This window comes from Electrophorus electricus, chromosome 16 (assembly GCF_013358815.1).
Source record: "Electrophorus electricus isolate fEleEle1 chromosome 16, fEleEle1.pri, whole genome shotgun sequence".
Taxonomy (NCBI): domain Eukaryota; kingdom Metazoa; phylum Chordata; class Actinopteri; order Gymnotiformes; family Gymnotidae; genus Electrophorus; species Electrophorus electricus.
The window spans coordinates 15,400,601-15,412,906 of NC_049550.1; the positions used below are offsets into that span (position 1 = coordinate 15,400,601).

At 40.5% G+C, this 12,306-nt stretch overlaps 1 protein-coding gene across 1 annotated transcript in view; it reads left to right on the plus strand.

The window, feature by feature from the left end:
• Positions 1 to 2,585: 2,585 nt before the first annotated feature.
• The window catches only part of LOC113568559 (B-cell receptor CD22-like), a gene marked incomplete at its 5' end in the record, with an annotated part of 50,496 nt that continues 40,775 nt past the window's right edge, over positions 2,586 to 12,306 (plus strand). Inside the window, 3 exons of the mRNA XM_035534710.1 lie at positions 2,586 to 2,910; positions 3,265 to 3,507; positions 3,738 to 3,920. Of these exons, the coding sequence (XP_035390603.1) occupies positions 2,586 to 2,910; positions 3,265 to 3,507; positions 3,738 to 3,920 (751 nt within the window). The remainder of the gene's footprint in view (positions 2,911 to 3,264; positions 3,508 to 3,737; positions 3,921 to 12,306) is intronic.

A 12,306-nucleotide genomic window follows, 5' to 3' on the forward strand; every position in this document is an offset into this window, starting at 1 on the left:
TATATATATATATATATATATGGTTTTATTCCTGTTGGAGCCACACCCCCCAGCATTGGTGTCTCTGCCGCAAGAGCCCCAGTCACCACTGGGACAACCTTTTTGTTAACACACAGATTTGAAGTTGTTCAGATTATATGTCTTGCATATGTTTCTATACATGGTCTCTGCCACTTGGTCAGGTCTCTTAATATTTGCTTTCCCTGCAGGCATCTTGTGCTGCTGCTACTCTCAGAGGCTCCTTTGTACAGTCTGCATCTTGTGTGGTGTAATGCACCCCTGTTACAATTAACCTAGTGCTTAGTTCTTGTATTCTTACTACCATGATCAGTGACTCTGTACTGTCCTTCAGTCCTGCCTTTTCCAGACATTGGTAAGATTGTCTTGTCAGCCACTTCTGCTACCTGTCAGTGTTAAATTCCATGTAGGTAATCCTGACCTGACCCCTCTTCTGTGTCCATGGTAACCATGTCCCCTTTCTGACTGGGTAACACCCTCATCAGCTCATCCTTGGGGTCCGGTGCTAAGATGTATTCATGGATATTTTGTGTCACATCCTGAACAGTGGTGTTGAGCCTTCTGTCTGGTGTACAGTCTTTGGTTGTTAGATCTTGGGTGATAATGAAGAAGATTTTGGTGAGTGGTTTGGTAGACTATAGAGTTTACTCTCCCTTCTCTTTCAAGTTCCTTGTCTAGTCAGATTGCCCTGCAGTGATATGACCTCTGGTGCTAAGAGTCCTGGGTCAAGTCAACTCCTCCATTACAGTGCTGCAACATTTCATGGGAAAAAATCTGCAATACACTGAGTGTGATTTAGCTTTTTACGATCAATGTGTTTGCTCACCTTTAAGTTTTGAGATTTAGAATTTATATTAGGAATGAAGAGTTCTACTGGAATTCAACACATAGTGCCTGTAAGTTCCAACATTATTTTTCAAACCCTTTGTGACCTTTTGAGGAAAGTAGTGAGGCATGACTGAAAAGTAATAAAATGTACATTTAATGAAGTAACTAATAGACAAAGCAGGAGTTAACTGAAGGGAACATGGAACATAAATCAAAAAGATTTCAAAAGGGCAAAAGGATAAAATATTCATTGTGGTTTGCTAGATTTTTTTTGGAATAGAGAAGGTCACTGTGAAACATTGACTGGAGATGCCTGTGCGCTTAAATAAAGCGATTGAAACAAAGTACATATATGTGTGATGACCAGTCAGTGGGTGATTGGAAACAACATGGAAGTGATTGGGTGGTCCAATTGGTTGAAGGACAGGTGACTGACAGATTGGAGTTGTCTGATTGGCTGGGTGTCAAAGAGTGGTTATGAGTGGGTGAGTGTGTGTGTGTGTGTAGTGAGTGTGAGGTGTGTTTGTGTGTGTGTGTGTGTGTGTCAGTGTGAGGTGTGGGTGTGGGTGTGTGTGTGTGCACATGTTTGACTGGGTGACACCATTCTTCATCTTTTGGGTGGGATGAGAATAGACCTCCTAGAACAGACCTGAACAACAAGCTCTCACTACTTACAGTTTGGCCACTTCAGTCTTCTACACTGCTTAGGACATAAAAAAAACTTTTATTAATACAATATGTATCTGATTTATGACTGTTTAAATACATTTGTATGTACTGCTGAGATGAGGTGTTAAAATAGTTGAATTTGTTTTTATTTTGTTAAAGTTGGTAGAATGGTTTTGTGTTTTTATTCTTATCACAATTGCTTTCAAATTGTTCATTTACAGTCTGGACAAGGATTCCTCTAAATCCTTTTGTGATTCAATCTAGACTAAATAGCCCTCAAGAAATAAAACTGAATTGAAATGAGATGACAAGAGCCAAATCTCCTCAGTAATGCAGTTGTTTGAAATAATGTAAACAGGTGGAGAAATGTGATGAACTCAGCTGTGTTGTGTGCTGTTGTGTGTCTGTGCAGGTTTGTTTAATGATGTCACTCAGAACTCCTCTTCTAACTCTCACTCTCATCTCTCTGTTCATGTCTCTGGGTAAGACTGCAGTCTTCATCAAAATTGTATTTTTCTTTGTAAAATTTCCAAAACTGTTGAAACCTGCACAAATATTAGGAAAATTCTCATATCTAGTATAAAGATTTTCTGACACACTGTTCCCATTTAATGAAGTTAATTTACATTGTTTACCAAAGCCCCCACATCCCCCACACCACTGCTACAGAGCTTACTGAGTGCTTTGTGGTTTTTGTCAAGTTTAGGGCAGTCTTAGATTAAGAGCACACTGTGGTAAGATTAAAATTCACAACCCCACTATAACTACAAAGTGCAGATATATTTTTGTTTGTTTTTCTCTTTACTCAACCTCATATATTATGTGACTGAGCGTTAAGTTGTTCAGAGTCACTAGTGTCCACTTCTCCCAAGCTCCTCCCCCACCCTGCAACAAGCTCTTTTCACTTTGTGGTTTAGCTCAGAATCAGCTCAGAGTTGTGCATTAGCTGCTGGAGTTAGAGAGGAGAGAAGTGAAGCTGTAAGATAACTCCCACTCTCTTATGGGGCCCAGACTCCTCTAATGACCTCTTTCATGCATCATATGTTTCAGGGATTTTTGGAACAGAATGGAGTGTGAAGTACAAAGAAACTGAAATATGTGCTTTAAAGGGGTCCACAGTGTTTATCAATGGCACTTACACAAAGCCAGCAAAGTTTAATGTGAAAGAGGAATTTTGGGTCACAGAGAATTTCAATGGACATGAGGACAAGCCTGTATATTGCAGACCCACTAATGCCTCAGGCAGAGTCCAGTGTTATGTAGATAAACAGCAACACTTCTCCCTCAAACTGATTAATGTAACGAAGGAGGATGAACATGACTATCGCTTCAGAATCAAAACAAATGTAGCCAATGAAAAATGGCTGGGAGATCCTGTTAAGACCAGTGTCACAGGTGGGTTAAATCTTTAAGTCCCAGTTTTCTAACTGTGATGTCCCTTTACCCAGAGAAATTTGAGTCTTGAAGTTCATTAATGCCTATTTTTAACTATGATGCACATTCTCACTTCATGTAAAGGTGTTTGAGTTTAATTAAGCTGATTATTGAGAGTTGTTAAACTGATTAAGGGTTACTCTGATATACTAGTTGTACTACACAATTTGTTTCTCTTATTTTTTAACAAATTCAAGACAGTTTCATGACAGCAGAATAATTTTCTTAATTGCTTGAAGTTTTTCTGGATGATTATAAAGTCTAATTGTGATCGATTTCCATTCGTTTGGTTTGATGATTCTCTCATTGTCTTAGAGCTCCTTGTGAACACTCTTCTTGAAGTAATAGAGAGAGAAGCAGCAGTTCTGACGTGTGCAACCAGCTGCAGTCTGACTGACAGTCCAACATTCATCTGGTACAAAAATGGACGTCCTTTATCGTCCAATACAAACCCACTCCACCTGCGACCAGTCAGCAGTGAGGATGCAGGCAGTTATATGTGTGCTGTAAGAGGATATGAACATCTCCCCTCTCCTGCTCAAACTCTCACTGTCAGATGTGAGTATGATTATCTGATTATTGCTAAGTTCATTTGATTGCCAAGTTCAGTTCATTTCTCAGTTAAAATCTAAAAAATACAATGAGGTAGTAAAGTCTTATTAGAATTATATATATATATATATATATATATATATATAAAACATTTGAAATCCTGTGTTTTGTAAAGGTACAATAAAGAAAATACCTCCTCTGGTGATTAAATAATTCCATTATTTCCTGGTTTTTAGATCCTCCAAAGAATGTATCAGTGTCCATCAGTCCCTCTGGTGAAATAGTGGAGAACAGTTCTGTGACTCTTAGCTGCAGCAGTGATGCCAACCCACCTGTGCAGAACTACACCTGGTTTAAAGAAGGAGTAACCTCACCTGTAGGATCTGGAGAGACTTACAACATCACCATCAGCTCCAATAGCAGCACCTGGTACTACTGTGTAGCTCAGAATAAACACGGGATGCTGAAATCAGCTTCAATACATGTCACTTTAAAGGGTGAGACAGACAGACAGTTGTTTCATTTTTCATTCATCAGTTCATTAACGTATTCATTTGCTAATCACATTATGAAAGCCCTATATTGTGTGTAGGAACAATAGTGTGCATATGTCTGTTTCTCTCAGCAGATCACTTCTACATTTTGCCTGTAGCTCTTGGAGTCGGCCTCTGTGGGATTGTATTTCCGCTCTCAATAGTTTTATTTATGAAGAGAGAAAGTTTAAGAAGGTAAAGTGAAAGATGTTAATATAAGTTACATGTATAAATGATAACTTTATAGTACCTTATTTCTGTTCCTTTCCAAAAGCACTTTATTAATATGGGAAATCTTGAAAATATGACTAATATCATAAATGCAATATTATGAATATTAATGTTTATTCTCTGTTTTCTGTTTGGATGAACACTGACATTTGGGGATTTTTGAGCTCAGAGGCAAGAGGCAAAAGAGAAATACAGATGAATCTGATTATGGGGTGAGCTATCACAGAAATCCAGATATATTTGTCAATAAGGAGTCTTAAACCTGCTAAAGAGTTCATATAATTCATGTCATGACAAATCAGAGCCTTGAAATGACAGTGTCAGTCTTAGTTCTGTATCTTTAGCATTTGTTTATGTCAGAGTGAGAGCTCCATCTGAGATGCAGACTGTCAACAACAAAATAACATTAGTGGAAAAACTCCAGTGAAACCTTAGCTATTAAGCTATTCAGTGTTTCTCATTAAACTGCACATCATTAACTCTGTGCTTCACAGAATGCCGGCCTCAAGCCCTGTCATACCTGTGACACTTCCACATCCAGCTCTCCTATTTATGAGAATACTGCAGTGAGTTCATCATATCAGTTACATCACAGTTATAGAACTCGGTTACAACTCTAGAATCTTGATAGTACTCTAGAATCTTTTTTAAGATGGGATGTGTAAAGCTCTTGTCATTTTTACTGAATACTGGACGAATACTACGATACACAGCTTTCTTACATTACCATAACTATGTAGAATCCACAGGAATAAATTATTAAATTTAGATATGCCAAAACAAGCAGGGTTTTTTGTTTTCTTTTCTTTCAATTTGTTAAGCCATATGAAGATTTTCAGTGATTACTGCAAAAAAATGTTGCAGCCTTTCTTTTTTTTTTTTTTTTTTTGTACTGATGGAAAATAACCTTGGTCTTATTCTGGAAATATAAATCATTAATAAATCTAAGTAATTTATTATTTGTTAATTCAATTTTTATCTAGTCCATTAATTTTAATCCAGTTAAAATACTTGAATGCAGTTTCCTCAAAAGCATCATGATGTTTATATCTTGTTCAGTATGTGTACTCAGGGATTCTCACTCTAGCAATCTGAACTACAATGAAAATAGAACAAAATAATGTAAGATGAGCTCGAACCCAGGTGATGACACCGACAGCCTACTGGGTGAGCAACCACGCCGAGCGTGGGAAAAGGGATAACCAAGGACACCACAGGAAGGATGGCAGCCCTGATGCCCTGGGGATAATCAAACTAAAACTTCCCAAACAAAACCAAAAAACAGGGAGCAGCTGTAATGGCTAAGGGGAGGCTTAGGAGAGAGACAGATTTGAGGGGGAAAACTGGAGAAGGGAGGAGACGTAAAAACACAGACACCCTCGCAGCACAGAAGTGAGGTGTCACACAAGGACTCACAGACCTCAATACCCAGAACTTGGCTCAGAACTTTGGCAAAGACCCAGCACTGGGTCACTGGGCTTATATAGACCTAGCCCAGCTTTTGGGCGTTAAGCCTAATTAGTGGCGTGCCTGACTCGAGACCTCCCTCTAGTGGTCGGAGGAGGCCTCGGCCTGGCACCGACCCTTACAAATAAGGTTACAAAACAACAAAAACTCCATAATGTAGGGACTAGATCCACACCACCAGCACCTGTAAGACTGACACAAAAAACAATTACTTTAAACTCTTTATCATGGACTTATTAGCTAATAGCTGTTGTTAAACATTATGGCACCAAAATATATGATGGCTTAATGAAAGACACTCTGACCTGCTAGTTAAATTAAAAACAGGAAGCATTGGAAAAAGAATCTGACTTGCATATTTACCCTTGCAAAAAATCAAACAAGCAAAAAAAAACAGGGTTCCATTGGCTCAGGTCTTTCAACACTGGGACAAAATATGAGGGTCTTGTCTGCAGCATCCATTAGTTCTGTGGGAGTTAATGGGCTGCACATCTCCTTCCCACAAAACCTTCCCTCAGTGTGTTACATGTGTCAGTGACTGTGGAATACATTTTCACCATCAATTTGAGATCATTCCCAACTCACAATTTAATCTTCTGGGTTGCGACATAATGTCTAAATTAGATATCACCCTTTGAAACGGATGTCTCTAGTATAAAAAATATAATTTCAGACACACACACACTCTAAACCACGGTTGATCTTTGCTCTGCCTTCTTTAATATCCCTGTGCAGGCAGACACAGCCCATTTTTTGCTTTTATATTCAGAAATAAACAATTATCCTGCACTTAACTCGGACTAGGTTGATGGGGTTTTCAGACCTGTGGGAATCCTATTGGAACTTATGGCACCAGGTCTTCCTGTGTGCTCACACTCTGTGGCTGCTGCTGAGAAAATACTAGTCATCAGATCACCAAGGTGTTGAACACATCAGCCACGCAACATGACAGCTCAGAGGTGTAGCGTCTGTGAAACATTTTGACATGAACTAGTAGTTTGACTGTTAAACACTCTTCTCTGCAGGGCTCTTCAGCCTTCATGCTGCATCGATCTCTGTCTCTCCTGAATTCAGCTTGGATACTAGAGGAACACAGTGGTTTGCTCTTATTCATATATGTAATCTGTTCAAGGATAAGCCTCTCATTATTTACAACTTCATTGGTCATTATTTGTGAACATTATACTTTCCTTCCACACAAAAAGAAAATGAAAATATATTCACTGTAATTGCTAATCCCCACTTTGACAGAGGCAAAACACAGCTCATAACATGCAGACCTCATCTGAATCAGATCAAATGCAGACCTCATCTGAATAAGATCAAATGCAGACCTCAGCTGAATCAGATCAAATGCAGACCTCAGTTCAGTTAGCAAATATAAGTTGATGTCACTTGCATGAAAGATGGGTTACATCCATGTGGGTTAAAGAATGTAAAACAGAAAGCAGGTAATTACAAAACCATTTCTCTAGATGGCAGTGTAAGATAAGCATGGGTAATTTTACTGCATATGTATAAAGTAGGAGTACTGTCCAAGGTTCTGAAAATAGCAGCTCTAGGGTGCAGGAGCTTATTTGAGTTCAAGAGTGCTGCGTCAAATATAACTGGCATCCACTTAATACCACAATGAAAAAAAGTTTGCTGGTTCAAGCCCCAACATCGCCAAGCTGCCACTGTTAGGCCCCTGAGCAAGGCACTTAATCCTCAATTGCTTGAATTGTAGTCTGTCACAAATGTAAACTGTGAACCTGATCAGCATACAGCTTGACACTCAGCACCCCCTGAACTTCACAATCCAGTTTTGATGCTTTCAGGAGGTTGTGTGGGAAATTGCTAGGATATGCCTCCTCTTATATCTTAGCTGATGTAATCTGCATTTCTCTGTACAGTTAGAAGGCTCCACTAATGTAATACTCCCATGTCATGCTTCCCCTATGCTAGCATAGCGATACCCTTGGCAACCTGCCTCATGTCTTTGTTTTTATTTCGAGGTTTAGTTTCTTGTTTCGTTTTTCTCCGCCCCTTATTAGTTTCAGGTGTTTCTTATTATCCTCTTGTTAGCCTGTGTATTTAAGGCCTGTGTTGTCCATGTTTCATCGCTGGTCATTGAGTTTCTCTATGATATCTTGTCTGGTTGTTGTAATCATCCTGTACAATATTTTGGTCTGCATTCTCTGGTCAGTGTTTCCCACTTATATCTCTGTGTTGTGTTTGTTATTGTATTGCAGATCTGTTCTACTCAGTTGTTCGTCTCTGTACTGTAATTCTGACATACATCTCTAACACTCAGTATAAATGTCTACTCAGCATTTGTCTGCCCTCTATTGCTCTGCTTTTCCGTTTTTTTGGGTTTTTTTTTTTACCGTTTGCTGTGTAACTGATTATAACTTTTCAAATGATTTGGCTTGTTCAAATTCTTATGCATTTGTGATTTGCAGACCACCATATTATATATATATATATATATATATATATATAGCATAATTACAGGTGAGCAGAACAGAATGAAACCAAAACAAGGACTGGAAAAGAGGAACAGGTAAAAGGAATGACAGGCATGGAGAAAACGAAACTGAAGAACCAGGAAGTAAAGGAAAACAAAGACACGACAGGGAAATCATGTAAACAGGGATGCCAGAAGGGGGCCCATACGTGACACCAGTGCAGTCAAAAGAGTGAGAAATAGAGAGGGGAAGAATAAATTTAACATGTAGTTTCCTTCAGCAGAAAAGCTTTTCAGTGTTTTACATTAATGATTAATACTCAGAAAATGTTAAAATAAAAGTGTCCTTTGCATTTTTATTGCAAGGATCAAAAATAACCTTCTGAAGAGAGCGTCTGAGCAGCAGTGAGACACAGAGTCAGTTTGTAGTTAGATAGTATGTGTAATTTATAGACTACCTGTGTTTGACAAGAAGAGCAAGCACAGGGAAAAAAGAGGAAGAACAATAACAAAGGCAAATGTGGTCTTTGGCAAGCAAAGCAGGCATCAAATGAAGAAGTTACATGATAGCAGAATATGTGGACTTAGCTCAGCATTATTTCTTATACTTGCAAGCATGCATAGAGAGAAAACATACATATTATTCTTACATTGCTGTCTTTTACTGTAGCAGAATAACAACAGAGAATAAAAAGGCAAAAAAGTCCAGTCAAGGCCAGTTTATCTGGAGAAATTTCTTGGTCTGACCACACCTTTTACATGTGGCAAATATTCATTTCTCCTGGAAGTGATATGCAGATTATTTACAAAAATATTAACTCACCTTTGCGTAAAGCATTTACCTGACGCTTTTATCCAAAGCTACTTACAATTATGATTGAGTACAACTTGACCAATTGAATGTTAAGAACTTGCTCAGGGGCCCCAACAGTGGGGCTTAAACCTTCCGATTACAAGTCAAGTACCTTAACCACCGCCCAATCATTTTCTATTAGTAGTAATAACAAGCTGGGTTAATTACAAACATGAGGTATCGAGTACATAGCTATCTAACAGGAGCCAGGAGCCAGTCCAAATAGGAGTCAGTCCAAATGCCCGTAGTTGTACATTGAACAACTATGACGTCCTCGTGTTGTTAAGTGAAATGACACTGATGGTGTGGTGTGATGGAAAATGATACGAAACTATGTATTATGTGATTCATATAAAATCACACTGATCCTTTTGCTCGTAAATTAATAATGCTGTTTGCACATTTGTATCCGTCTGTTGCTGATTAAGTTGAACATGTATCAGGAACTGTTAACATCAAGGTCAACTTGACACACAACCCACACTGTTTGGAGTCAGTTTGGGTTGGTTTGTGGAAAAAACCAAGCCGAGAGCTGATTGGCTTATAGCCACAGCAACAAAGGAAAGAAGAGCTGCTTAAGAAAAGATGATTGGTTAAAGACAGCACAGGAGTAGTATAACTAGCCACGGTTTTGTATACTCGGGGCTCCCTACCTGAGGAGAGCCAAACATTTATTTTATTCTTTTTCTTATTAAATTACTCTCTTAATCACGTCTGACTTGCTGTTTGTTCAAAATTCCACAACAGAAATTGGCGTAGTCGGCAGGATCAGCGAGAGGCACCACGCGGAGCAGCGGTGACTAAACTTCGAGGACGCTCCTCAGAGAGAAAACTGAGCTGGAGAAAGAGGGAAACCCACAAGAATACGGGAAAGTACCTAACCAGGGAGTGACGTCCCGCTAGACTCCGGTGGTGTACTCCGCCTGATCCAACGAACAGAAAGTAAGTGGTGAAGTTCAGTAATTCAATCCTAGAAGAAAGTGACGTAGTGATCTGCCTGAGTCTACCCTGGGGTGGGTCTGTAAAGTAGCATAGTATATGAGATACTAGGGCTTAAAAATAGGGTCAAGAGGACTCCGGAGTCTGGGACTCCGCCAGCCTAAGAGAATAGGCACACTGAGTAGACGTACTAGTGTAAGAAATAGGCCCGGGCCGACAGAACACCCCGCAGGGAAAGGAGTGGACTCAGTGAACCAGCACGGATTGCTGGAGCAGAACTAAATTAAAGCAACGTCGGAGACGTGATTAACAGAAGAAAAAAAAAAAAAAAAAGGGAAAATTTTAAATAAAAATATTAGCACGCCCTTTACCCTCATAAAAAAAAAAGGGAGAAAGAGAAAAGAGTTTATTTGTTTGTTTCTATCATATTTGGGTTTATTTGTTTGTTTATTTTATTTGTTTATCGCCCTTTACCCTTATAAAAAAAAATAAATAAATAAAAATAGGTGGAGGGAAGCAGCAGGTAGGGCATAGAAAAGGTAATAATGAAGTGTCTCAGTGTGTTTCCTTAGCTGATCCTGACCTCAATGCCGCCCCGCCGAGAGCCCCCAGCTGATTCAACAACCACAAGCATCAGGAAACCCACCTCCTTATCCCGAACCAGGGACTTCATCGCTAACATCAAAGCTGTCTTGACGAACCAAGAAGGCAACTGGAGGCAATAACCTCACCAGTGGCTCATCACACTCGAAGTCACGCCACTATAAAGCCATCCGCAGGGCCTGACAGAGGCTATGCCCCGCAGTTCCCGATGGTGGAGGTATCTGGACCTGAGGGAGTGATTATGGTCCACCGTCACTGGACTGCAGACGACATCATGAAAGCGGCCGACGGCCTGAGCAAGCCAGGTGATATCGGCGGACGATGCTTTGGACAAGAACTGATGGCATTCGTGCAGTCCTGCAGACCAACTCAGGCTGAATTGAGACGGTTGCTGATGATTCGACTCGGACTGCAGTATAACCGCATTGACAGAAACTGGGTGAATGGAGACATCTGTCTCCATCTGCCTGAGTGGAATGCACCGCCCCAAGGCCAACCTGACCTAAACAGCGCATACAGAGAGATAAGAGGACTCATCGAAAGAGTGGAAGCAGCATACCCAACAACTGTTAACACTGATGTGATAGCAGCATGCAAGCAAAGAGACGATGAGCCCGTCGCAGATTTCCTCGTCCGCTTGACACGCGTCCACACTGACCATTGTGGAATTGACGCGCCAGCACAACGTGCAGTGGGCCCCGGAGAAGTGGGGGCATGGGAAGCTCATCTGAGAAACAGCTTCCTTATGAACATGAGAAAGGACATTAGCGACCTTATCAGAAAAAACTGCATCGGCTACAGTAGAGCCCCTTTGTCGACTATTGAAGAACACGCCAAGCATCATGAAACCATCCTGGGTAAGAAGGACGCTAAACGGGAGCGCCAGCGCGCCGACACCACTCATCAGGCGATGCTGACCATGCTCCAGACAGTAGGGGACAGAGGAAGAGGTCGTGGACGCGGACGAGGGAGAGGAAGAAGCTGAGGAAAGGGACTTGAAGGGAAAGAGTGCTACAATTGTGGGAAGTTTGGACACTTTGCAAAAGACTGTCCTGAGGGGGAGAACGAAGAAGATTTCGGTAATTTTGATCCTACAATTAAGGAAGTCAAGCTAGACTGACGGGCGGTGGAGAGGCAGGACAGCGACAGACCACTGAGAGAAGACGACAAAAGGGAAGTAACAAATTTAAATTACCAACTATTGCAACAAATTAGTAAAGGGCCAAGAGGCCTCCCCGAGATAACTGTGAAAGTAGAGGGAAAAAATGTTAGGTTTTTGGTTGACAGTGGTGCCACCCACTCAGTGTTAAAAGAAGGATTAACAGAATGTAGCATGAGACCAGGATATGGGATAACAGTAATTGGAGTGGGAGGTCATCCCATTGATGAAAGGATGTCCGAGCCTCTCCAATATAGTTTAGGAAACAGCCAATTCAAACACAGCTTTTTGGTGTCAGAAACCTGTCCAATTAATTTGTTAGCTAGAGATTTAATGTGTAAACTTGGGTGCACAATTAGCAGCAACCCAGAGGGGTTATTTGTTATGTGGGAAACACCTACACAGGGAGTCCAGCTAGAGGCAGGAGTCCCTTTGTACGTGTATGAATTGCAGTGCACTGCTGGGGAAGTACTAACACATTTTATGACTGAAGTTACTAACACGCTACCTGGTGAGCTGACAGTTAAACAAAGTGACTCTATTCACTGTACAATGAAGGTCAATGAGGGATGTG